The sequence below is a fragment of the Vulpes lagopus genome, chromosome 13 (genome assembly GCF_018345385.1).
Source record: "Vulpes lagopus strain Blue_001 chromosome 13, ASM1834538v1, whole genome shotgun sequence".
In the NCBI taxonomy this organism is placed as follows: domain Eukaryota; kingdom Metazoa; phylum Chordata; class Mammalia; order Carnivora; family Canidae; genus Vulpes; species Vulpes lagopus.
The window spans coordinates 56,415,243-56,443,239 of record NC_054836.1 but is presented as its reverse complement, the minus strand read 5'-3'; the positions used below and the strand labels follow the sequence as shown (position 1 = coordinate 56,443,239).

Below are 27,997 nucleotides of genomic sequence, written 5' to 3'. Positions count from 1 at the left end.
AAGAATGAAAACAAAGCCCAAAAGAAGAGCAAACCATTTGATTTATTTATACCTGTTGATGTTCTTTAGAGGCTGTAAATAACCAGGACTCTTTGGATGAGCTAGAGGAGGTGGGGGTAGAGGGAAGGACAGTGAGAGGACAGAGAGAGAGAGAGAGGAAGGTGGGGGGGAAGGAGGGAGGGGCGGGGAGAGAAGGCCTCTGGAGCTCAAGGAGAGGACTCACTGCCTTGTGAGCCACACTCCCTTCTGTTCCACGGAGGACCACCGTGCAATGCCTTCATGTTACCTTTGTGTTTGCTTTGCAGTCAAGCTCTCATACCTTGGTGTTTATAATTTCTCTGTTTATCATCCATTTCTAATAAGTACTGATTTAATTTTTGTGGGCTTGTTTTTTTTTTGTTTGTTTTTAAGAAAATACAAAAGGTAAAATGTACCAGAGAGGAGCCTTCTTGTAAGTATGAAGTAAAAATACTACTTTTGTAAGAAGAGCTAGTGAATATCGATGGGAAAGATATCATAAAGTTTAGATGAATATTTAATGAGCATTTGAATTTTATATGTCACTGCAGTCTAACAGGGTTAAAAACAATAAATTATTCATGGACCCAAATAATTAATTATGAAGATGTAATATCCAGCTTCTAAGGGACAGTCGAGTTTTATTTGTATAAACTTTTTTCGCAAAGAATTTTTAAAATACCAGGAAATCCTTTGATTTCAATATTGATTAAAATAATTAAGTCTCAGTTATGCAAATCTATTACTTATTAATGTAATACCCATATACCTAAAATATTATCCTAATACCAAGGTGGAGGAAACCTAATAAAAGGTCCATCTATTGTGTCCTCCTCACAGAGAATGTTACTGGATTTATGTAACTGGATTTATGTTACTGGATTTATGCTGTTTACCCTGAGGAGTAGCTATGTGCACATGGGCCCCTCTATATACGCTGACATTACCCTGAGGTATTTGGGGCTTCATAAGGAAGAAAGTAAAATGACTTCTTTTGAAAGTTAATTGTATCTAAAACACATAAAATACCTATATGACACATTAAATAAACATTTTTTTTACTTTACTGTTTTTACAGCCTTTTGACCAAGGAAGAATTCAGAAAATTTTCCATGCTATATGCAGCCGACTTCACACACTTAACAGATTCTCTTCTAAAGCTGCTAAATACTGATGAGAGAAATATCTAACTATGATAACTCTTTTGATTCTTGTTAAAAATTTATGGTAGAGTGTCCTGTTTCGTTGGCTGGTTAAAAGTTTCTGGTACACAAGTTATAAAGATGGCCAGATGATAAAGTCTGCAGAATCGCATATTGCATATTTGGGCTGGAATACAGTATTCTAGACTCAATTATATACGTTGCGCTTCTGTTAGCTCTTGATACTGAATAGCACTTGGCCCCCTCTGTTATTTTTATCCCCAACTAAGGGAATTCAAGAATATAAATAGATTTCTTGGCAATATTTGGTCCATCCTAATTGTCTGTGTAAAATTTTTAGTTACATGCCTTTGGAAACGTTATTGAAAAAGGAAAATCTCCATTTCTTACAATTCTTTCCATCCTATACCTAGAGATGTCAGTTCACTTTTTTCAGGTTGATATTGAAATTGAGGGAATTCGTATATAATTTTAAAATTCAAATTGTTTTGAAATCCTACAGTGGAATTTGAACTCTTAAAATGAGACAGCCACCTTAGTTTCCTAAAACCAACCACCACTTTAACATTTATCTGTGTAAGACTGACAACTAAAAATCATGTCACTGTGTATGTTAATTTAATTAGCAGGTATGAGACTGGAATAACAGTACAGATTTGTGCTAAGTAAATATTAACAGATTGATAATGTTAGAAACTGCATAATCCTCTAAGGATGTGTATTCATACATCTGTGTGTGTGTGTGTGTGTGTGTGTGTAATTCGGAATTAAGTGGGTAATATCCGTCTCTTGTCCTTGCTCCTACTCTAACTAGGGTCACTTTAACCCACAGGCTGGTCACCCTCCCTAACCCCTTTGCTAATGAGTGGTGGTCCTGCCCCCCTGGCTGGCAGGCCCACCCTTCTTCAGCAAGCTGCTGCCCAGGGAAATGTCACTTTATTATCAATGCTGCTTAATGAAGAAGGACTGGACATTAATTACTCCTGTGAAGATGGCCATTCTGCCTTGTATTCTGCTGCTAAGAATGGACATACAGGTAAAGATGGCATGATCTGACCTCACTGTACCACCCTCTTGCAAAAGGATAGAGAGCCAAAAGCACTGGTAACCATTGTTAGGAGCAAAAGGTTCTTCTGACTTTGATTTTCTTCTACAGGTAGTAGTGGACACATTTTTTTTCTTACGTGATTTAAAGATTTTGCAAATATTGAAAAAAATTGGAAATCATAGTTCCGTAAAAATGTGAGATTTTAGGGGTGCCTGTGGGGCTCAGTCATTTGAGCGACCGACTCTTGATTTTGGCTCAGGTCTTGATCTCAGGGTAGAGAGATCGAGCTGTGTTGGGCTCTGCACTCAGTGGGGAGTCTGCTCCAGGTTCTATCTCTCCTTCTTCCTCTATTCCTCCTCCACCATGCATGCTCACTCTCTCTCTCAAATAAATAAATAAATAAATAAATAAATAAATAAATAAGCTTTTTTTAAGTTAGATTTTATTGCAGCTAGCAAAAGTATTTTTAGTCTTATGCACGATGAAATAGATTGTGTATATTGAAATTGGAGGTCTAGCACTAAGCACATTTTAGAATAAAGCCTTCCGTCTGTGATCACTTGAGTTAGGACAAAATAGCTCTAATTTGTCTATTAGCAATACCTGTGTATGAAAGTCGAAGTGACAGGGGTTCAACACATGCTACGGTGAGGGCAAGATCTAGCAGTTAGAGGGCACGGGTCTGAAACGGTTCTATCTTCGGAACAATTTATAGTTATTTGGATTTTTTTTAAGAGAACTGAGAAGTTGTACAGCTATAAGCGACATATTGATGAAGTCAGAATTATTCTTCTATCTTAAAATGTGAAGTCTTGTGGTCAGATTTACTAAAACATGGTAGTGCAGAAAAAGATGTTTTGACTGCAAATCCGAAATCAGATAGCATGGTGCACATAAGCTGCATGATTGTAGAGTAATTCAGAGAAGCTTCAGAGCTTCACGGTGTTCAAGTGGACTAAATGGAAGGATCTAGTGAGCTAAGAAGATAGCTCGTGATTTTAAAAATACTTTGGGATTATTCTTTACTTCAAAAGTCCTGTGGGAATTTTCCTTCATATAGAGAAATTAAAGCTAGTAAATACCATGAGGAACACAAGGCCTAGATGATATTTATGCCAGAGTCAGGTGACTTTGTATGGTTTCACCTCACCCGTGGAATCAAGTGTGTGATGACCATTACATGGAAGTGTTTTAAAGGTTAATTATCACAAAATGAGAATTTAACTATTTAAATACAAAGAATGGTACTTCAATTTGATAAGTAGATTTAGTTCTCCATCCAATAACATTATTTTCCTGGGATAGAGTGATGGGAAAATCTGGTGAAATGTTTTCTGACACCTAATAATCCTTTCACTCATTAGCAACTCTTCCCGAAGCCACACACACACACACACACACACACACACACACACACACACGTGTCTTAGTTGGTGAGTCTGGGGCATTTACATCTTCAGGAAAAGAGTCTCCTTTCTCTGTAAAATAGCCTGTGGAGTCTCCCATCTATCCACCATACTAAAATTGTCAGGTGGACTGTGCACGGGAGAGGTCCTTTGGGTTTAACATTTACATAGAGCTTGTTTAGAACTTGGCTCACCGTAACTCTAAATGGGGAATTTAAATGGCTTTCTATTAAAATCCGTAGACTGTGTGAGATTGCTGCTGAATGCAGAAGCCCAAGTCAATGCTGCTGATAAAAATGGCTTCACACCCTTGTGTGCTGCAGCTGCTCAGGGACATTTCAAGTAAGTGATGCTCTGAATTCTTCTTTCTCCCCCCACTATAAAAAGAGTCTCTCTATAATTTGCACACATATTTCAGTTCTGGCTGAATGTGTAAACGCTAGTGCTTAAAATCCATTGGCAAATAAATTCACTAAATATATTTGAAGATTCAGATGCAAAGTAGGATCCTAAATTCTCTCTTCTTCTTTAAGGGTGAATAGTTGTGTATGAGGGAAATAAAGAAGAGAAACATGTGTGTCAACCTCACATGAATGAATTTGCTTCTGATGAAGATAATCAGTTTATAGTCTATCAGCAGCTATGTGGTGACACATCCACTGTTAGAGACTGTCATTCACTGTTTTCTACCCTCCCCCCCCACACACAAAAGCTTTTTTACTTATGATGGCATTAAAAATAAATCCTAGAATTATATTAATTACAAGAATTTTAACTTCCTAGTGACACTTTATTCAATATTAAATCCCAATATATTCACCTTGTCATATCATTTTTAAAAAATTAAAGCAGAAACATCTCATACTGAAAGTGCTTAGAGCACAAACCCAAAAGAACCTACCAACTGAAACATATGTCAGTTTAGCAGTGATTTCTTCAGGAGCCTACCAAGTCTGTTGAACATAGACATGGGTTTTTAAAATTAAGAGTTACAATTTAATAAAATAGAAAGTCACTAAGCTGCTTCCTCTGCCTGTTCTGAAAGATCCTGTAGGGAACGCGGACTGTTTCACTTGATCTTAGCCAAAAGGCCGAGAAGGAATAAATGCGGACTGTTTCAAACTGATAGAAGTATCCTTAACATATTTCGTAATTCCTGTAATATGGGTTCTAAGTTTCACATTAAGGTTATTAATCATAAATGTAAGTTTTAAATATTCAAAATGCATCTTTAAAGTATACATTCTTTTTTCTGCATGTCTGATGTATACCTCATGAGCTTATTGTTGAGAACTGCAGATACTGGTTTTACTGTTACTTGGTGCATGTATCCTGAGTCCTCCAGAAGGGATTTCTTCTTCAGCTGTGCTTTTACATTTACTGTCACCCCGCAGTCTGTAGTGCCACTTACTTGGAAGGTATAAGAGTCCTAGGAAACCAGGCATGAGTAGCTTTGCCAAAAAGAAGAACCCTGGGGTTGATCAGTTTAAATGTGTATGAGATATAAACACATGTCAATATGTAAGTTATTTTTAAAAATATATATAAACCAATTGTTTTCAAGAAAAGCCCCAGGGTGGGGGGTAGGGAGAGAAAGCATATATCTGAAGAACAAAAAAAAAAAAAAGGAGGTGATGTAAATTTCTTCTTCATTTGATTATGATTTAGTCCACTTTTCTCCATTTATTCTTATCTGATTTCATAAAGACTTGGCACAAATGTCACAACGTCTCAAATTTACCTCATTTCTTTCCTCCCTGATTCTCAGAGCAATGAGTTTCCGCTTAGCTGTCTTTTTCCTTGTAACTAGCCCCCCTTCAGGAGACAGGCTATAGCCTCTGCTGTTCTCCCCAAGGCAGCCCCTAGCTCTGCCTCCCTGCTGCCTTTTATAGTGGAGGCACATGGTGCCCTGCTGTCTGAGCTATTTATAATTATTTTCTCAAGTGAAAGTCTCAAAATGACTCAGCAGTATGACTTTTCTCAAGGTTTAAACTATTTTGAACCACAAATAATGTATGTATGTCAACCACAGTTCAGCCATTCATCCCAATTAAACATGTTACAAGGACTCCACTTTCACAAGTTGGCTACAGAAAGGTGTCAAAACGAAGTTTTAGCACCAGATCAATGCCACCATTTTAAATTTTCATGGGAATAATTAAATTTGTGATTGGAAATATATCTTCCATCCCTGCTACAAAATGGTATCCATATTTTAAGACCTACTGTAATTGATATATGTAAAAACAATTGATGTAGAAAGATACAGACCTCCTCTAGCATTATAGTATCTGGGTCAGGTGCTTCAGAACGCAAACCGGTTTTATTGTGATTAATCATAATCTTATGTTTAGGTGTGTAGAATTATTAATTGCATATGATGCCAACATTAATCATGCTGCTGATGAAGGACAGACACCTCTATACCTGGCCTGTAAAAATGGAAATAAGGAGTGTATTAAATACCTACTGGAAGCCGGAACTGACCGAAGTGTGGAAACCAGAGTGAGTACCAGTATTGGGCAGGGGTTTGTCTTAAAATTTACCCTACCTGCCAACTCTATAGCCAGAAAATCAAAATATATTAAGATAGAGGTTGCTTTGTTTTGCTTTGCTTTTTGGATATAAAACATGGATGGTGTCTGACCTCTGACTTGTGTTTGGGTGTCTGCTAATAAGAAGCCTTGTCTATTTATCTAACCAGTCCTTTATCCTCTGAACTTCAAATTATTCATCTGCAAAATGGGAAAATGAATACCTGTGCCCTGGCTGTTTTCAGTATCAGGGGAAATCATGGAAGTCTAAGTTTTTAATCATTCAACAATGATTTCCTGAGTACTCACTGTCCTAGGGACAGAAGGGACAGCAGCAAATAAACTAGTCCTGCCCTCCTATGCCTTATATCCTCGTGGGACAGAAGGGGTGACAATCAACAAGTGAGTAGATAGATAGGTACTGGGTGTTTAGAAGATCGGAGTGCCTGGGGTGGTGGGTGACTTCAGAGGAATTGGTGGGAGAAGTCTTTACTGAAAGTGTGACAGTCGAGCCAAGACCTGAAAGAAGCACGAATGTGGGCCATGGAGAGACCTGGGGAGCAGTGTGCCAGGCTGGAGGTGGGACAGTGGGGGTACCCGCAGTGCACTTCGGTTAGGCCAGGTGGCCAGTGGCTCGCCACAAAAGGCCTTGCAGGCCTTGGTGAGCATTTGGAATAAGGCCTCTGGATGGACAGTTTTGAAGGGAACAAGGGCATGAACTGACTCCCTTTGATAAAGAGTCACTTTGGCTGCAGGTTTGAGAATCACCTTAGGTGGGGCAGAGAAGCTGCAAGGGAGACGTGTAGGAACCTGTTGTTTTAAGTAAGGGAAGAAGTAATGGTGGTTTGTATCAAGGTTGTGTAGAAATGGTGGGAAACGGTCCGATTCTGGATATGTTTTCAAAATGTACATTTTACAAAGAGCTGCAGAAGTATCACCTGCTGCCATAGTGGCAGTAATGATGATACAAAATTATTTGCATAATGGCTGCGAGATCAGGCTCTGATATATCAAGCCTTTGGGGCTCAAGCCATGCCTTCACAAAGCTGCATGAGCTTAGGCAAGTGGTCTTACTTCTCTGTGCCCTGGTTGACCCCTCTACGGAATGAGTCTAATAACAGTAGCCATTGTTAGGGGAATTAAAGTGAAATGAGGTTATCTACGTAAGGTAGTTTGGTATAGTAAGCCTGGGAATTGTAAGCAATGAACAGATGTTAGCTGTCACCATGGTCACCACCATCCCCGGTTAGGACACGGGACTCTGTTGTAACACATGTAAACACGTACACAAAAGGGAGTTTTGTGACAAGATAGTGCCCGTTGCCAGCCCTGAGAGAGGGGGGTTGTTTGTGCTCGCCCTCACTCCTGTGACTGATGGTCTGTTATTGCTGAGATGTGTAGCACCTCGCAGAGGTCAGGGTCATTCAGGAAGCGCTATCTGCAGAAATCCGCTATGCACGCCGTGTTGCTCTTGACTCCATCCCACACAGTTCTGATGTCTCCCATGCAAGGTGCACAGATAGTCAGCAGTTTAGAAACTGAAGACATTGAGAGTTGGATGCGTGGGAGGAGTCCTTGGATAACACTTCTGGCTCAGCCACACAGAAGTGCATTTGAAACAAAACTTGTGTTAGCCTCCCAAATCTCCATCAGCCCGCTGAGACTGAGGAATCAGCCCTGTGTTTACCGACAGGCATTTTTCTGGCTGCACCCTCTCTGCGCTGGAGGAGTTGAGGAGCTTCCATCGTGATCATTGCTCTTCATTGTGCTCAGGAATCACTTTATTTTTGTCTTTGCAGCTTCCCAGAATGTGGACTGTGTAAGTCACCACCCCTATCATATATTCCTAATGGAAGATGAGGGTAGATACTCAATTTCCAAAGGTTATCTGAATTTTGGATTTCTTCTGATAGAAAATTGGCTGTGCTGTGCATTCCTTTCATAGGAAACATCCTTAAGATTTCCCAGGATAAGAAGGAATAGTATCTACGTTACAGGTCACCCTTAGATCCTAGGTGGTTAGTTGTTTTTATGTTTTCTTTTGTTTGTCTGTTTTTCATGACAAGTGCATTCCCTAATCACCATTAACTATTTAACCCATCTCCCCCTCATTCCCCTACTTCCCCTCTGTAACCAGCAGTTTGTTCTCTTTTATTAAGATCCTTTCTTGATTTGTCTGTCTGTCTCTCTTTCTTTCACCCTTTGCTTATTTGTTTTGTTTCTTCAAGTCCACATATGAGTGAAATCATATGGAATTTCTCTCTCTCTGACTCACTAAGCATTATACTCTCAAGCTCTGTGTTGTTGAAAATGGCAATTTCATTCTTTTTTATGGCTGAATAATATTCCATAAGATATATATATTAATATATATTATCTCTGACATACACACACATCTATATAACATATATCTCACCTCTTCTTTATCCATTCATCAATCAGTGGATACTTGGGCAGCTTCCATATCTTGGCTATTGTGAATAATGCTGCTACAAACATAGGGGTACGTGTATCCCTTTGAATTCGTGTTTTTGTATTCTTTGGGCAAATATCCAGTAATGTGACTGCTGGGTCATAAGTTAGTTCTACTTTTAACTTTTTGAGGAACCTCCATGCTGTTTGCCATAGTGGCTGTACCAGATCCTGAGTTTTCTTAAATAATTTACCAAAATAGAACCAACAATTAATGTTATAACCAGGGATATAAGCCAGGATAAATATTTTCCATTGAGTTCTATTGCTAGAGCTTTTTTTAAAAAAAAATAAAAACAAAAACAAAAAAAGAAAAAGCTTTTTACTCATTTTTTGAAAACCTGAGAAAATAGCCCAGTGGTACATTTATTCATATTATTTTATATAGTTGATCTAAGAAATCTGTGGTATTACACATATTTAATATAAAATTCTACCTTATATGTGAAAAATGAGTAAATTTTACATAACCAAACTGAATAAAAAAAAATAAGTAGTGCAGCATAAAAATAAAAATTTAAGTCACATCCTGTAAGTTAGGGAACACAGAAGTCCCTGCTCGCAAGCTACCTGTTGATGGACTGAACAAAATCATGAGGAGTAGAGAGTCTCCCAAGTACAGAGAGAAACAGTATAATTGATAGAGAAACTTAAGGGAATAATTATTTCTTAGGTCTTTTAATAAGAAATCAAAGGGGGAATGGGAAATTGAAAGTTTTTCAGAAATGATTAGATTGTCTTTGTAACATAAGAATTAGGAAACAAGTTGAGAGGTTTGACTAGGGAAGGTCAGGAGCGCTTACACTCTGTGCCAAATCAAGGCTTGCCCAAGTAAGGGCATCCACAGCCCAACGAAGAGTAAGCCATGAAATGCTTTACTAGCTGGAGTATGCCCAAGGACTATAAGGTATTCCATTTACCGCCCAGCCACAGCCTTGTCTTAGCCAAGTTGACTTCATTGGAATGAAGTATAGAACCAGAGAAAAGTCCTCCTCAAGAGATGGCTTTAGCAAATAATCAGATAACTCACTAAGTGTACATTGTTACCACTTACTGTCTTTCTCCTTATCCTCTACCCTATTGTTAAAAAAAAAAAGTGTTCTCTAGCTCACTGAGAGATATTTAATAGAGCAATATGAAATACCACATGAAAAAAATAGGCCAAAAAGAAAATAAAGGTGAGGGCAACAAGTCAAAATCACAAATCACCAAAATAATTCTGTTCTTCTATGAAAGTCTTAAAAATGTAGTAAAGACTGGTGCCTGCGTGGAAGGAAGACCCTTGAGAGATGGAAAGGGGACCAAGATTTTCCCTGGAAAAGTGCTTGTCAGACTTCGGTTGTGTCCGAATCACTGGTTAAAGCACAGATTGCTGGGTCTCCCTCCAGAGTTTCTCATTCAGTAGGTCTGGGTGGAGGCTCAACGACCTTCATTTCTAATGAGTTCCCAGGTGACGCTGCGGCTGCTGGTCTGGTGACCACACCTGAGAACCACTGAGTTTACTCTAGCAGCCAGTTAAGTGAATGAGGAAGGCCTCACAGGAATATATTCTAGAGAATGGGCCTAATAATTTTAGTTGGGACATTTTCTAAGCTTACACAGAACCCTCAATAATGGCCCACAGACATCTCACGAAGTTATTTGGCCTTGCTTTTCCTGTATGTCTACCTTTTCCCTATTATTTAAATTTTTTCCTTCGGGGAATCATTGGCACAAAATTTTAAGATCACCAGTTAAGACTCTGCCCTATAAGCAAAACTAGCTTATAGTAGCATCCATTTAGTACATTACTAGTAATATTGTAATTGGATGTAAATTTTGAAAAATCTGTATGCTAACGTTCATTCTCTTTTGTATTGTTAAATTAAACTCCAAGTGGTTGACTGTTGAGTGGAAATTCCTACAAAACAGCAAACATGAGTCATAGCAAATGGGAAATATGGTAATTGGCAGAGGTCAGAGAACTTGACTCAGCTCATCAGTGATATTCAGGATTGGAATGCCTGCTTTTCCGAGCTCAGTGGTTCATGCCCAAGAACGTTTAGAGGTGAACTTTAAATAACACTGTTCTCAACATTAATGTTTTAATCAACCCTTTCCTCCTGGTCATTTTATCTTCAGGATGGCTGGACACCGGTTCACGCAGCTGTGGACACTGGTAACGTGGACAGCCTCAAGCTTCTCATGTACCATAGAACACCAGCTAGCAGGAACTCTTTGCATGAGGAAGAACCTGAGTCTGGTGTCTTTGGCTTGGATGAAGGCGAAGAGAGTCCTGACGGCACACCCAAGCCTGTGGTTCCTGCAGACCTCGTTAACCACGCTGACAGAGAAGGCTGGACCGCTGCCCATATTGCTGCTTCGAAAGGTTTTAAGGTGTGTCTGATAGCAGCTAGGGCGACTACACAGCTGTAATTTGATGATGACAAAATTGTGTGCTATTGGCTGAGTAAATTTCAACAGAATGGCTCGAGACTGAGGGATACCATTGCAGGAGACGATCAGCTACCAATATGAACTGACTTTTTTCCTGTCCGGTAGTATTTGCAGTTAACCATATATGAGACTTCCTTGTTGTTGTTGTTGTTGTTGTTTAAGATTTATTTGAGAGAGAAAGAGGGTAAGAGAATGTGCACAAGCCAGGGGAGGGAAACGTAGACTTTCCATGCAATTCCGTCCCAGGCCCCCCGAGATCATGACCCCAGCTGAAGTCAGATGCTTAACTGACTGAGCCACCCAGGCGCCCTGAGACTTCTTATAACAATCATACTTGGAGTTTGTTAACAAATGTGGGTGTAATTTCAGACATTTTTTTAAAATCCCATGTAAAATCAGGAGAAAGAGTTTGGTGTTGACTTAGTCTACTGGATTGTTTGATTCAAGGACCAAGGCCATGCTACTGGTTAGAGGGAGAGCCAGGATTCTTCAAAAGCCCTCACCTCTGAACTGCCTCACTTACACCCTTCCTGTGTATTTTACTGGTAGGTAAGAGGGAGCTCAAGATTTCACTCACCAGTTAGAGTAGAAAATGATTCTGATTATTACAGAAACAGTTGGCCATTCACTCACACTTTTTTTCTGTTTTGATTGGTTTAGCAATAAACCAGCTATTAGGATGCTTCTGAGCACAAGACACTGTAAAAGCTCACATTCTCAGGAATCGTTAATGCCATCAGCTAACTCCTGGTTTCGTGGCAAGAGTACAGGATACAAGACAAGAGTAGGATAGGAGAGCCCAACAAATTAAAACAAGGGTAACAGAATTGTGGTTGGAACAGTATAAAAATGCAAATTTTATGATTTTTTTTTTAATGCATGTATTTCAGGGAGCAGAGTCATAGGGTTATTAGGCTTAGAAGTGGCTATTTCTGGAGTCAGTGGAAGTGATCTTGGCCTTGCAAGGTGGATTAAATTTGCCGCTCATCACTGGGATTGGAGAGTAGTTCAGATTGGAGAGCAGCAGAAACAGAGACTGGAAATAGGGAGGTGGCCTTCCGCATTGGCTGTGCTGATGAGGGGTCGTGAGAAATAAGATGAGTCTGGGGTCTCAGAACATGACATGAGCTTCAGTGACATTTTAAAGAGTTGGGACTTTATTTTCTGGTCAGACTAAAGCCACCAAAAGGTTTTGTACAAGGGAGCAAAATAATCAGCTCTATAGTTTGAATGATTAATTTAGAAGTAACAAACAGAAAGTTGGGGGTTATGAAAAAAATATTGGCCGGGAGAGAGACTAGGTGAAAGATGAAGAGAGTGGGAGAAATAATGAGAGACGTTACGGACCAGAAGTATCCACAGGTTGAAGACAGATTAGATGCAGGAAAAGAGGGAGCTGACGGGAAGGGGAACAGGGATGTTTCCAGAAAGAGAATAGAAGAGGCGTCATTGTGATCAAGAAGATAGAACGTGGGTTTAGACCTGCTGGATTTAAGTGCTGAGATGTTCATCCAGATGGAGATATCTGGGAATAGCTAGAAATTGCATTTAGAGCTCCTGCTTGAGTAACTTCTTGTTATTATGATCTAGAACAAAAGCTGCTCATTTTGAACTTTTTTTCTTTTTTAATGAGACCAAGGCATGATTTAGTTCAGTGTGGAGCTATTACTTGTTAGTAGTTTGCTCCCGTTTTACCCTTTAACAAAAAGGCACAAAAATCTTGTGAACCTAAAACACACGTCTTGATTTGAATGGGATGCAACACGTGTGACATACAGGTTTTTAGGAGACAGAGATGCGAACTGTGAAAAGTTTGCATTTAAAAATGCACAGTTAATCTAAGACCGTGAATTTTAATTTGATGGTAGAAAGGTGCATTGAAGAGGTTGTTTTCAACCTACTGCTACCCCCTCAAGAAAATCTCTGAGTGTAGTGCAAGATGTTACTGATGGGAGTGGGTTGTATACATACTCAGCCTGGAGCCAAACGATAGTAACAACAACAAAAGAAAACCTGAGCATCACTGATCTAGAATGTTCAGCTGCCGAACCTCTTCTGCAAAGCAGAGCGAGAAACCACTCCTCGGGTGAGTCACCCTGCAGTGTGGGGCACTTGTGTTGTTGCTTGGCTCCTTAATTATGAGCTCCTTATTAGTCCTGGAGCTCTTTGTAATCAAGGATGCCGTCTTCATGGATCCTCAGGCCCCGGGAACAAGTAGATGCTCTGTCATTGCTGAGTAAAGGGAAGTATGACCACTTTCTCTCATAGAATATGACTCTCCCTGTATTGTTTTTTTAAGGGCATAAGATACATCTTGAACGAGAAAAGAGAGATTTTTAAAAAGTGATCATGACTGACAACATTGGCACCCTGCCGAGTAAAATCATAGATTAAAATAATAGATTTTTTTTTAAGCCCCGGAATGGATACTTCATCTTCCAGTCTAGCTTCTTCATTTTATGATTAGGACATTTAAACCCTGGAGGGAGTAATAGAGAGAGAAGTCGGGAATGAAGCCCAGATTGCCTGATTTCGTTATCTTCACACTGTACCACGCCGCCTTCCTTCCTAGTCAGAGGCATTGGAAGGTTCTTCTGCACCATTTGCCTAATGCAGCGTTCGTATCCTGGTTGAGATACTTCTCCAGAGAGGGGATCCGTTTTACAACTGAGGCCCGAAGACCAATTTCCTGAAAAAACTAATTGCAATTCTGAATTAATCGTAGGTGAAAGATTCTATTCTACTCTGACCACAAGCTGAGCTTAAGAAGTGAATGTTTCTGCCCAGCAGCATGTATGTGTCCAGTCTACATAAGGTAGCAGGTACATCATTACTCCAGTGTCCACATATTTTTCAATAAAGAATTGTGGGATTTCAGGGCTCGAAGGGATATATAGCTCATCCGGACCAACCTCCTCATTTAGTAGATGAAAAAAAATCGAGTCTCAGAAAATAGTGTAATTAATTCCCCAAGGCCCGTTCACGGAAGATCAGATTCCCAAACCAGTGCTTTTCCCACTTCAGGCCCTGGTCTTTCTCCCAATGGTTAAGCCATTTACGCAGGTCACCACTGAGTGTTTGGTGATGGAGTGCGTCTCTAAAGCAGGCCTGTGACTAATCATTGAGCATAAACCTTTGTTTTCATCGCAGTGTCAATAGAAGAGTTCCTTCATGAAACCCTGTTGTGTCACGAGACCTTTGACATGTCGGGTTTGTGCGGCAGAAACACTAGGGAGATTATCTGAATTTGATATCTCTGTTGTTGAAGCTCTCGTACAAAGGGACTCTTTATTTGGGAGGAGTGTGTGTGTGTCTGGCTGCAGGGCTCGCTTATGGTTCTAGCTTATGCGTGTGACCGAAGCTGGTGGCCCATCGCTCAGGCTCTTACGCAGTGTCTCTGGGTTAACGGGTGGGCTACCTCACGCAGACGCCTTCCTCCGCTTTCAGACCCCTGCCTCACCCTCACTTCCCCTCCAAATACAATGACCAGGCTTTCTCTTGGTTTTTCTGTTTTTTTTTTCTCTTTTGTTTAACCACAAGCAACTCCCATGCTCCACTTACAGTTGGCCGGTCCTGTTTTTTAAGAGCTTATCCGGTCTTTCAGCTCTCCCTGTGGTTTCTGCAGTAATCCGTCCCAAACCCAGATCTGCACAGCTGGCTTTTTACCTGTCTCCCAGACATTTATTTCCAGCATCCTAGAGGTCATCCTCCCTGGACAGGGCCCCTGCCCTCTGATGAGGCATGGCCCTCTCCGTACCGTCTTTAGGCCATTCTGCATTGTGCTGGGACCGGGGTGTGCCCATACATTCTTGTCTTTTATCCAGGGGGTATCAGGCACTTCCCCTCACGCAGCAGCATCCACCCTGACTGGATGGTCCGGAGAAGGGGGTGTGTCTAAGTATGGAGGCCCACGAGGGGCCCCGAGATTTAGATTTCCTTTCCCTGGGTCAGGGCTGCAAAGAATAAGGTGATTGGGAGTCACTAAATTTCTTCCTTGTCAGGCGGAGTTGGGTAACTGGCTGGGAGAGGACAAAGATAAGATACCTAGCAGTGCAGTCGGCCCAACTCTTTGGAACTGGATGTTAATCATGATAAATAGAAATCTGCCCTTTGGAATCTGTTTTTGTGCTGTGGGTTCTCCACAATTATTCCCTTTCTTTCCCCCCTTAACGTTTATTTATAAAATTATCTTTGAAAAGGCCAGACTGACGTCAGCTGTTAGCAAACAAAGGGAAGGCTATTTTTTTTGAACACTTATTCCAGAATATTCAGTGAAGAGTATTATTGCATCCTTGCTTAATCTGAGCAGCAGTGATTAACAGGATTCTGAAGGATTCTAATCTAGACCTAGCCAACCAGAGTCCCACTCTACCCCTCACCCAAGACACGGATTTTCCTTGCTTCCCACTAACAGCTTTCATGGATCTGGGTTTTGATCCTTTCCCTCCTTGCACTCTGTACTTTTTCCCTTGAGTGACCATACTGATCCCCAGTTTATAATCTATAGAGGTTCCAGTATGTTGCCTCTAGCCCTACCTAACCATCTCCTGAGGCTGTCCAGGAAGGTGCTACTCAGGAGGGTTTACACGGCGTCTTCTTGAAGACCCTGGCAGCAGAGTTCCTCTGCCCGCTATGGTCATCCTCGATGCCTGTCATCCCAGTAGAATTACTAAGAGCCCCCCCTGTCACCCTTCGAAGTGTACCAGTTTGGGCCATGCTCTGGTAAGCCCACTGGTGGTCAGACAGCTCCACGCGGCTGCACCCTCGGCCTCCTGTGTTGGTGCTCCTCAGCCAGCCTGCTGCAATCCCTCGTCCTCTCTTCATCCAGTACCAGCACCTGGCAGTTGCGTTTATTTGCTCCTCTTCCCCACTTACCAAATTCGGATGACTGGCCCAACTCTAGATTTTATTCCTTTGCGTGTGAATTTTGAATATGTTGCCCCCTCCATGTCTCGTGGGCACTGCCCTTGGGGGGTCGTCCTCGTCTGCTGCCCAGATCTCTGCGGGGTCAGCAAGTCTCCTCATCTGCAGACCCTCTGCTCCCGTAGCCCACTCCGAGACAGGCCTTTCAGGCGGGGGGACTTGGTCATGTAATTACCCTGCTTAGCATCTTTTCCAGGGGCCTGTCACTTCGAGGATAAGTGCCAGACCTGTATGGTGACAGACAAGTCCCTTCTTGATCTGGACTCAGTTTACCTCCACAAGCACACTTCCTGTCTCCTCCCGCAATGCGCTCTGTGCTGTAAGCAGGCACTGCTGGCTGCTGTGCGAACATCCTTGCTCTCCCTTCTCTCCCTGTCATTGCGTCTGTGTTCCCGTTACCTCAGACGGCCTCTCCTCCCATCCTGACCCTTCTTCCTTGCCTGGAAAACATCTCAACTTAAGTCTTGGCTTCCAGAAGTAAGATGTTCCCAGGGCCCTCTCCACACTTCACTTAGAGCGCTTATGCTTTCATTGTTTGCATGCCTGTCTCTCTTTCCATCTCCTCCAAAAAAATCAATTTTCCATCTTCATATGTCCTGTGTCCAGCAGAGTCTCTGGCCGGCAAGTACTGTTGGCTGAACTGATGAGTGAATGGACGGCTGCCGCTCCTTCCTATCACCTTCCTTTCCAGCATACCTTCTGAACGCACCGGTTGGTCCTCAGAATCAGGCACTTTGCTACCTGAACATATCCTCACGCCTGCACAAAACATACCTTCATGCCAACCCTAGAGCTCAGCTCTTCACAGCTAACTCCAGCTCTCTCTGTCTTCGGCCCCTCACCCCTAAATCTACCTCGTTGCTTATGCCATTATTTCTCACCTTAACAGCCTCCCTCTGTCTGGCCTGCAAGACAGCGGGCACCCCCCAGCCCCCGGGGCGTGCCCTGCACCGGTGCTGGCCCGTCCTGCATATTTGCAGCCTGCTTTCACCCTACCCCCCTCCGCCCAGTGTTGGACTCTCCACTCCCTGTCCTGACTTTGCCCTTGTATGTAGTTCTCTGGACTCGGGGTTTCTCCTTCGTCTTCCTGGCACTTCTACCTTGCTTCTCTGCTCTCCGTAAAGGACCATGGCAGAGGTGGGTCACTGACCCTCCACATCGCTCCTCCCCTTCCTCTGTAATAATGGATTCTGCTGAGTTCTTGGCCCATGACCACTCAGAGTGAAGACCACATTCTCCAGCCTCTTTGCAGGTGGTGAGATCACCTACCTAAGCTCTGGTGAGTGGGATGTGAACAGAAGTGAAAGCTTAAACCACTGTCTGTTGCAGTGTCTGTTACAATGGAGGTGTGTCTGTCATAATTAATAGGACTTTGGTTTAAACCCAGTCGTCCAGGTCTCTTGCTCTACATCACTTGGGTAGGACACCCTGCCTGGTTCAGGACCCCTGGGAACCAATTCCAGAAACAGTGAGAGGCATCACAGCGTTTATCCTCTTCACAAACCCCTCCCACTGAGGAGAGAGCTTTGATTCCTCTCTCTACCTTTCCCTCCTCTTCCAACCTCGCACAACCGTGGACCTCACTTCAGCTCCATTTTGCCCATGTCTCTACTACACTTTGCGTTCCTCCCTAAGAAGTAACAACTGTTACCTTACTCATCGTCACAACCCTCAGTTCTAACAGAGGACCTGGCAGACGGCTTAGTCCTTCTTTCTTAAAGTTGTGGGGATTGATGGGCACCAAATGCTTGCAAAGTGTCAAAACTATAGCCCGGCACTCAGTATGCGCTCCAGTAGCTGTGCTTGTTGAGTGTCAGTTGGGTGGAGGTTTTGAACTTCACCGTGTTCCGCAGAGAGTCCAGCATGGCGTAGAATTCACATCTGTAGTGGGTTTGGATTTGTGTTGTCATGCTAGCCTCCGGGGGACCGACATTGCTTGCTTCCTTATAAAGTCACTGCTTATATTAGTCCCCGCTGACTTAGCTGAGTATAATAAAGATCATATACACCCCACTTTGAAGGTCAAAGGTAAAAGAATCTTGCAGATTTGCATTTCATCTTTTATCATTTCTGTTTGTAACTGTGAAGTAACATCACCTAGAATTATGTTGAGATCTCTGACATTTGTTGACCTGCTGTAATTCCTCACCACTTAATTGAATATCTGGGCTACTTTCCAGTTGGCGATTTTGTTGATTTTAATGATAACAACTAATTCTCGGTATATGCTGAGAATATGAACGTTTTTATGCATCTTTTCATTTAACAACCCTAAAAATACAGATATTTAAACAAAGATAAGGAAACCGAAACAAAAATATTAAATGATTTACCAAAAGTCATCGATAAAACCATTTATATTGGCATTGGCAGAATGAGGATCCAGGTCTGCTTTGGCTCTTACCTGCTTTTGCTGCAAGTACTAACTTGCATAAAAATGTGTTATTTTTCTCTCTTCTCTGGGAATTCACAAAGTTTACTGCTCCAATTGCATTCTATTCGATTTCTCATTAAAGTTCATTTCTAAATCAGCATTTCTGAATTTCTCATTTACTACCTAATGCATTTATTGGTATTATACAAATTCATCATAACAATTTGATAAGGATTGTTCTTTATATCTTTGGCTTTGTTTTCAGTTCATTTTTGGCTTTGGGCATTTTTAAATTGAACCCCTATAGACTGTGATTACACGTGTTAGAGAGATCCCTCCAACCTGAGAAGGCACAGCGAGAAACCAAAGTTCTAATCAGTTCCCTCTAGACCTCTGGTCCAGCTGCTCCATTTTGGGGTCTCCAAAGACCTAGCCTCCCATCCCACCAGCATCTGAAAAGATTCCCTACATCAGCTTTGCCCTCACACCAGTGCTGGCTTCCTGTTCGGATTTCACTTAATGGGAGGTTTTAGCTTTCTTTCTTTCTTTTTGACCATTAGAGATTTCCTTCACTTCCTTATGAACTCACGTATAAAGTCTATTTTGGGGGCAATAGGAAGCAACTGGAACTCACGTATACTCCTGGTGGGGGGTGGAAATTGGTACAACTACTTCTGAAAGCTCTTTGCAGTATATACTGACCTGAAACAACAGACCCATAGCCTGTGACCCAGCAGGCCAGCCAGCTCTGTACATAACACCCAATAGAAATGTGCACACGTGTCCATCAAAGGACGCATACTAGAATGTCCGTAGTAGAACCCAATGTGCATTAACAAGAGAACGGATAAGGAAATTACGATGTATTCATATATACCACACATGGAATACCACACAGTGCCTTTTATTTTTTGAAGATTTTATTTTTTATTTATTCATGAGAGACACAGAGAGGCAGAGAGAGAGAGAGAGAGAGAGAGAGAAGCTGGTTCCATGCAGGGAGCCCAACGCAGGACTCAATCCCCGGTCTTCAGGATCACGCCCTGGGCCAAAGGCAGGCGCCAAACCACTGAGCCACCCAGGCGTCCCACAGTGCTTTTTTTTTTTTTTAAAAAAAAAGATAAATCGTGATTAGTCCTAACATATAGATGAATTTTATAGACATTCTGTTGAATGAAAAGCCAAATATAAACATGAAACTGCAATATGATTGCATTTATACTAAGTCGATAAACGGGTTAAACCAAACTGGTCTTAGAAATCATCACAGTAATTACCTGTGGGGGGAAAGGAAGGGGCTAGTGACAGGGACGAAATGTACAGGAGGCTTCCAGAGGGCTCCTTACATGGTTGTGTTCACTTTGTGAGACTTTTTCAAGCTTCTTTGTTAGCTTTTCTATGAAGATAGTATATGACGATAAAAATATCTACATAAAAACGGGGGAAAAGTACGTTTCTGTGTTTTACAAAACAGAAAAAGAGGATGTTTTCTGGCAAGATTAGAGGAAGATTTTCAGACTACCTGGTTTACTGTTGTTAGAAGTGAAGTCAACCCAAAGCCTGTGTGTCTGTGTGTGTAGGGCAGAGATGAGAAGGACGTTGCTTGTCTGCTTGTTAGTTCCTTTAATGGTTTCTGGTCTCTTCAGTTTTGTGCTTATTTCTGGTGAGAAGTCGGAACATAAATCATGAAGTAGTAAAAGTTGATCTAGCGCAGGTCCTTGGCGAATATCCTGATGTTCTATCCCGCCACACAGTTACTTACTTGAAAATGTTTATACATATGTTGTCTTCTACTAATTTTTTATGAAAAAAATTTGGAGAACTTAAGAGTTTTCAGTTCATAGGTTACTGTAACTTTTTTGATGGGGATTTCCTGAAGCAACATACAAGAAGAAAAAGCTTTAAAAAAAAAAAAAAAGAGAGAGAGGACATAGAACTTCAATATCAACTGGGACTATTTTTCTAAAAACTCAGTCAACATGACGTTCATATTGTTCAAATAAAAAAAAAATAGGACAGTAGATGATCCCAAATATAAATGTGATCGTGGGGACTCTGAGACAGAATTGTTCAAACTGGAGCCCTGCGCTTACGTGAGCAGGAAAACAGTTCGTCGTCCAGAGGACAGCAAGGAGCAGCGGGCGTAGCAGAAGTCCTTTTGCTTTATATTGCCAGGATGCCGTAAAAGGATACTCTGCTGAAGTCAGTTTCTTTCTTAATTTCACTCTGTAACATATTGATTAGTGATTAGTGATCGATTAGTTGCTAATTAATGATTAGTAAGCTGGGGGTTTTTTGGTGGTTGTTTTTTGTTTTTTTTTTCTCTCGAAACCTAAGAAGCTGTTCTGTGGAGCCATGTGATGCTGCGATTCACATTCGAGTGAAGCACTCTTTGCTCCCCATTTTGAGCCATTGTTTAGATTGATGTGTGTATTTGGGTTGCTGGAATTGAAATACGATTTCCAGCTGAGAATTTCTGATTTGCTTGTTAGAGGCAAATGACTTTCCCCTTGGATTTTTCATTTGAGTTTATTGATCTTTCAGGTTGTTTGAGTTGATTTTTCATTTGAGTTTTCATTTGGACGTGAGGTAATAGAGCCCTTGCCTTTGCAGAACTGCCTGGAAATCTTGTGTAAGCACGGAGGGCTTGAGCCAGAAAGGAGAGATAAGTGCAATAGGACCGCGCATGATGTCGCCACCGATGACTGCAAGCATCTGCTGGAGAACCTGAGTGAGTGCCCTTCGCAGCTTTGCTCATCCTTCCTCCGCGCTGCTGGGGCCTCTGCCACAATGGGGAGATACTCATGCAGCTCCAGTTTTCTCCTTCTCCTCTTAGCCTTCTTTGAACCCTCGAACTCCAAAACATTTTATTGATTATAAATGTAGTAATTATTTTTTTTCCGTGTAGAACTGGCTTTTTACAGAATGAGTTGCTAGTCAAATAATGCTCGATCTCCTTTATATTTTAATGACCTTAGACAATATTTAAATAATTATTGCTCTTCTGACTTAGATGGTCTCCCTAAGACATGAGATTCCTAGGGTATGAAGAATCATGCCGGGATACTTTGCCATCAGCTGATCATATGAATGTGGGAAACTTAGTTCTCTCTTGATGCCTAGTTGCCTACCTGCCTACCTGCCTGTGAAAATAATTGATCTTTTGGGTCTCTTCCGGCTCCCAGAATATACACTCCTCAACACATGTTCTAAAAGGTTCACATGTTCTAAAGGTTGTGGGTTTATGGAATATGGAGTTTCAGATCCTACAAAACATTACAACTTCTGATATCAAGATTCTCAGCCCATCCAGTCATCCAGCTATATTATTAGTATTTCGACTTTAACTTATACTCTAACATTGAGACAGAAAATGAACAATAAACATAAAAAATAATTTATTACATGGTATATGAGGTGGTAATACATGCGGTAGAAACAACTTGGGAGGATTGGGAGTGTGAGGATGGGGTTCAGTTTTTAAAATGATGGTCAGGGTAGCCTCCCTGGTGAGACAGGAAGCAACCACTTGAGGGAGGTGAGCAGCGCGGCTCTGTGGACACCTCGGCCCAGAGCTTCCCAGGCCAACCGTCATCAAGTGGGCAGAGACCCTCAAGTAGGAGCATGCTGCTGTGTCCGAGGAGCCCTAGAGGGGGCCGAGTGTTAAGTTAGAATGAGCAAGGGGAGAGCGGTTATAAGACGGATGGGATGGCAGCCTAATCCAGTAGGAATTCATGGATAACCATTTCAGTGTTCGAGCTCCAGAGTAACAGGATCCACTCTACCTTTTTCATGGTAGCTGTGGCTACTTCGTTGAGAATGATTGTAGGAAGTCACAGGAGAAGTCAGGGAAACTTGTTAGGCCCTTGATGTCTTCTAGTGAGAGACAACAGCTCAATCTAGGATTGTCACAGGGGAGGTGGTGAGAGGTGATGGGGTTCTGGACACAACTGAAGGTATAGCCAGCAGAACTTGCTGATGGATTGAATCTGATGTATGGGGGTGGGGTGGGGCAGAATTTGTGCATCCGCCCCAGGTAGCTAGACTCAATGATTGGCAGGATGGAGTGGCCATCACCTGTCAAGGTGAAGCAGATTTTGCTAATGAGGATCAGGAGCTCTGTTTTCGAAGTATGAATTTGAGATGTCTGTTAGGGTATCTGTGTGGAGATGCCAAGTCAGCAGGAATTCCGGAGATGAGTATGAGCTGGTTGCATAAACCTGAGAGTCAGCAGTTTATAAACGATATTTAAAGTCATGGGACTGGATGAGATCACTAAGGAAGCAAACACAGAAAAAGTAAGAGAAAGGAGCCTTGCAACACTCCACCGTTAAGAAATCTGGAAAGTGTGGAGGGACCAGCAAAGAACCATTGAAGAGTAACCAGTGAGGCATGAGGGAATCCTGTAGGGGTGTATCAGAGAACAGAGAGAGATCAGTTGTATCAAATGCTGTTGACAAGATGAGAGCTGAGAATGAGTGATAATTGGAAAATAAACTAACCCAGGGCCACCTGGGTGGCTCAGTCAGTTAAGCGTCTGCCTTCAGCTCAGGTCATGATCCCGAGGTCCTGGGGTCAAGGCCCACATTGGGCTCCCTGCTTGGTGGGGAGTCTACTTCTCCCTCCCTTCTCTTCCTCTGCTTCTCCCCCGTGCTCAGCCTCACTCTCTCTCAAATAAATAAAACATTTAAATTTAAAAAAAAAAAAAAAGGAAAAGAACTAATCTAATAGTTGGTTCATAGAAAAAGCCAGTTTAAGAAGGGAATCGTTTTTAACATTTAATTTTAATTTTAATCATACAAATACTTGTTTCATCAACTTTCAAGTGAAGGTCTCTATTTTAGTATGGTTTGGCTGAGTGAAATTCCATATATTCTTATTTGAAAACCACGCCTCTTATGCTTCATCTATGATTTCTGGTGTTTGAGGACTTACAGATATTGATAAAGCGAACTAAAGGCAGCATCTGTCCAAAGTTTTTTTTTTTTTTTCTAATTTTATGTAATTGTCTCATCTATACCTCATTAGATGATTTCTTTAATACCGCCTTTGTTCAGCGTTTCTAAAATGTTCAACTTCATTTTTATAGGAATAGTACATTTCATCAGTATATGGAATATTTAATATGCTGATTATAGTCATGAGTTCAGTAGATATAAAGGATTCAAGAATAAGCACAAGTGACTTGGGGAGCACATAATTCAATTCATGAAAATGGAAGTACATGGTGCACCGCCCACCTCGGGGAGCCTCAGTCAGCTGGTGTCACAAGAGAGATTGGAAAGATTATTTTAAAAGCCTCCACTGCACCATTTGCTATTTATTGAACACTCACTCGTATTTACCATGTAACCAATAGTGTGTTAAATTCATTTCCAATATGAGTTCCTTTAGTCTTCATAACAATTTACTATTACTAGCACATTCCTAACATTTTGTAGAAGGAACTGGGGTCTAGAGAATCAAGACAATTTACCAAGTATGCGTGGCTGCTGGGAGGCTGGCCCTGAGCCTCAGACCAACGTGCGTAGGAGTCTGAAGCCACTATCCTCTACAGCTGTAACCTGCCTTTTTTCATGATGTTGTCGTTGAAGGTGAAGAGAAAGGGATGCTTAGAGAATCGGGGATCAAGAGAGCGCTCTCGTTTTCCCCAATTTTTTTATTTTTTTTAAAGAACTTGAGAGTCTGGCTGAAGGGAAGAGCCAGTGAACAACAGCAGGCCAAAGGTACAAGGGAAGATAAACAATTCAAGCAACGTGGTTCCAAAGAAACTGTGAAGAGTTTGAGAGACCAAGGTTTACTAGTAGAAGAGCATTCAGTTAATAGCAGCTAAAGAAATTTGATAGCTACCCTTTGTTTTTAAAATGTTTGTATCTGCCTATTGTATATAAGAGTTTTGCTGATTTTTCCTATCAAGGTTCTTTTTCCTAATTCTTTCATTCTTCCCACAGACGCTCTTAAAGTACCTTTAAGGATTTCAGTGGGTGAGATACCCCCAGGCACCTATGGTTCAGATGACTTTGAATGTGAAAACACAATATGCGCTTTAAATATCCGCAAACAGACATCATGGGATGATTTTTCAAAAGCAGTGAGTCAAGCTCTGACCAATCATTTCCAAGCAATCTCATCTGATGGATGGCGGAGTCTGGAGGATGTGACGTTTAATAACACGACCGACTCCAGCATTGGCCTCAGTACAAGCAGCGTGCGATCCGTCATGCTAGGTATCAATAATCCTGTGATAAGGAGAAAGTTAAATTTCTGGGTTTATTTATGTTTATGGGCTCCATAACCTGGCACTTAGTTCATTGATTAAATACATTCAGAGCTCACTTGTGACAGCTGCTAGCACTGAAAAACTTGAGTATTCACAATGCAGCCCTTACATAATTTTTCCTGTTAGTATAAAAAAATGCTTTTATGTGTCAGATAATACTTGGTAGAGAACAAGAAAGCCCTTGATGAGGCTTTGTGATTGCACTTGCTCTTCTGATAAATGCAAGAAACTAACCACGTTGCAGCTGCTTACTGAGGCACAAGTTCCGAACATAGCTCCAGACTTGTACTGGGGCTGTGCCAGGGATGCTAGTAGTACATTAACACCTTCTCTCCAGGACAGGAATCCTAATGAAGTCTAGAGTTGGAAGAAGTGCTCTTCATTGAAGATAAAAATCAGAGCTCCCACGTGGGATGAGTCAGGGTGGTTCTTTCTGTTTGATAGGCACATGAAACAGACTCCGAAGAACTTGTAAGATGTGTTGGGGCATCTGGGTGGCTCAGTCAGTTAAGTGACTGACTCTTGGTTTTGGGTCAGTTCATGATCTCAGGGTGGTGAGATCGAGCCACACCTCAGGCTCTGTGCTCGGCTCAGCGTGGAGTCTGCTTGGGATTCTTTCCTGCTCCCTATCCCTCCCCTTCCGCTCCTCCCCCTGCGTACTTGCTCACTCCCTCTCTCTCGCACGTGCTCACTCTCTCAAATAAAATCTTAAAAAGAAAAAAAATAAGATTTGCTTTCTTGTAAGCATAGCTAGGTGCTCTCTAAATGTCCCTGGTTAGTTTGTTTCCTCTTATACCAGGAGAACTAGCATCTCCAGGGAAGCTGCTGTTATTTCAGAACTGTGTTGGGAGCTTTATACACAGCACTTCAACGACTCCTTAAAACAGGTTCATTTTACAAATAACTAAACTAGTTACAAGATGACTTGCCTGAGATCACAGAGCTAAGAAGTAAAACAGGATTCAAATCCCAGTCCGTCAACAGCACTATGTTGCAAAAGAAGAGTCAAGGTTGAGGAGAGAGGGTGAGTTTCACCATGCTTTTAATAGGTCAGCTTATTCTATCAGAAAGTGTTCTATTAACTAATATATGCTAAGTCACTTACAAAACGTATATTTTATTAGTTTTTAAGGCAGATCGATCCTGACAACTTAATTTTATGAATCTTCGGCAAGAACATTGAAATACTTACAATTACTAAAGAGGAATTATTATGTGGTTAAACCATTGCATTAAGACAGTGTCATAAATTATTCTCAGGAACACATTCTGCCCACACAATGGACTATTGCTCAAGGTGTGGTTGTGACCAAGGGGTCTAATAAATGCAATCAGCACAGACTTGTTTCGAAGAAAATGGCCCTTCATCACCAGCCCTCACCCAGCTAATCTGGAGGCAGGCGTAAGCAAGTAGATATCTACCACCATCAGAGAGATCTACCTGTGTGAGCCGCGGATGCTAAGGCCCGATGCTTCCAGTGTTCATGCTTATCACCAAGGTGTGGGGCTCCATAGCAGCATTTCAGACACAGACATCACTGAGTTTTGTGGTTAAAGGGCTTAGCTTAGTGTCTGTCTGTAGCTGCTTGACAATGAGCAACTATGACGTTAGTTACTAATACATGTATGTAAGTGACTATACTACGTCGTAACCTATCTAGATTAAAGGGGCCCAAGCCAACAGATAACCGATGAGTTATAGGTAGGGCAGGCATGCGTGGTCAGAGTATTTATGGATTTAAGATCTGTGGAAGAGGAGGAATGTGACAAGTGCCTACTATGAATCCCTCCCTGGAGTAGACACCTGTGGAGTGGGACCCTTTCTGAGCAAGAGTGAGCGCAGGGCCCACACTCTGAGAAGGCTTGGCTTTATTCTGAGCTCCTGAAGTTACCTGGGCTTTTTTTTTTTTTTTCTGGAATCTAAACATTTGTTGAAAAGGGAACAGATCATAAAGGACCTGTTACCTCATCTAAAGTACTTGGACTTTGCAAAGCAGGTACAGCAAGAACCATGTAAAGTTATTGCCCGGGGCCGCTGGTGGCTCAGTGGGTTGAGCATCTCAGCTCAGGTCATGATTGCAGGGTCCTGGGATCCAGCCTGCATTGGGCTCCCTGCTCAGCGAGGAGTCTGCTTTGTACTCTCCCTCTGCCGCTCCCCCTACTTGTGTGCGCTCTCGCTCTCTCTTGCGCTCTCTCTCCTTCTCTCTCCCCTTCCCTGTCAAATAAATAAAAATCTTAAAAAAAAAAAGTTATCAGCTTTGTTCCTAAAAACCTAACCCTAGAAATATTGAGTAGTGGTTTTGCTCTCCAGATTTCTATCTTACTCCTTAAAAGCTGCTCTGGAGAAGCCTGTAGTTGGAGGGCCTTCCTTCTGACCTCCGATAGACAGTGTGTTGGGGAGTTAACATGACTCTTCACATACTCTGCACGTGCCCTTGGCAGTTTAAGCTCTGGATTCCTTACGGTTCGCACGTAGGAGATTGCACGTTGCCCCTTATAAGAAAAAAATTACTTTTAAGCTTCTTTGACATCTTATTTCTTTCTTTCTTTTTTTTTTTTAAACTAGGAAATGTGCCATGGTCAGCAGGTCAGAGCTTTTCCCAGTCCCCGTGGGACTTTATGAAGAAGAATAAAGCCGAGCAAGTCACTGTGCTTTTATCAGGTAAGGATGGTCCAGACTGAGGTGATCGTAACAGAGTGTTGGCTTCGTGATTGGCTCGCAGTGTCCGTTCTTAAATCTGCGTCTCTGTCCTGCGTTCTCTAGCACTGCGTGTACGATTCCCTCTACTAAGTAATCAGATGATTGTTTGTTTGTTTTTTTTCAAACATTTGATTAAGGAGAAAAAAACTCAAAAGCCGTATTTCTGAACCTGTGTTATCCATCCTGATTATTGATTGCTGTGACTGTATTTTTTCCTTTTTAAGATTTTTGTTTGTTTGTTTGTGGGGGTGGGGGAGGAGCTGAAGAAGGAGGAGGAGCAGGTGGTGACAGGGGAGCCTTCTGCGGGGCTCAGTCTCACAGCCCTGAGATCATGACCCGAGCTGAAATCGGGAGTTGGATGCTTAACCAGCTGAGCTACCTAGGCCACCACCGCTGAGCTTCTGATCGCCTCTCTTCTTAGGAGCGAACCAGAGGCTAAACTTGACATGCTGAGAGAGTGACAAGAGACCGTGTTATTTTTTTTTTAAATATTTTATTTATTTACTCATGAGAGACACAGAGAGAGAGAGAGAGAGAGAGAGGCAGAGACACAGGCAGAGGGAGAAGCAGGCTCCGTGCAGGGAGCCCGACGTGGGACTCGATCCCAGGACTCCAGGATCACGCCCCGAGCTGAAGGCAGCG

General features: G+C 41.9%; 1 protein-coding gene across 2 annotated transcripts in view; it reads left to right on the top strand.

Annotated features, from left to right (window-relative positions):
* Positions 1-27,997, top strand: part of CTTNBP2 (cortactin binding protein 2) — a 143,821-nt gene that overhangs the window by 76,924 nt on the left and 38,900 nt on the right. For both annotated transcript variants that reach the window (XM_041727372.1, XM_041727371.1), the window contains 7 exons: positions 2,014-2,217; positions 3,878-3,977; positions 5,990-6,140; positions 10,763-11,017; positions 20,988-21,105; positions 24,326-24,601; positions 27,221-27,316. In XM_041727372.1, coding sequence (XP_041583306.1) covers positions 2,014-2,217; positions 3,878-3,977; positions 5,990-6,140; positions 10,763-11,017; positions 20,988-21,105; positions 24,326-24,601; positions 27,221-27,316 — 1,200 coding nt within the window. The remainder of the gene's footprint in view (positions 1-2,013; positions 2,218-3,877; positions 3,978-5,989; positions 6,141-10,762; positions 11,018-20,987; positions 21,106-24,325; positions 24,602-27,220; positions 27,317-27,997) is intronic.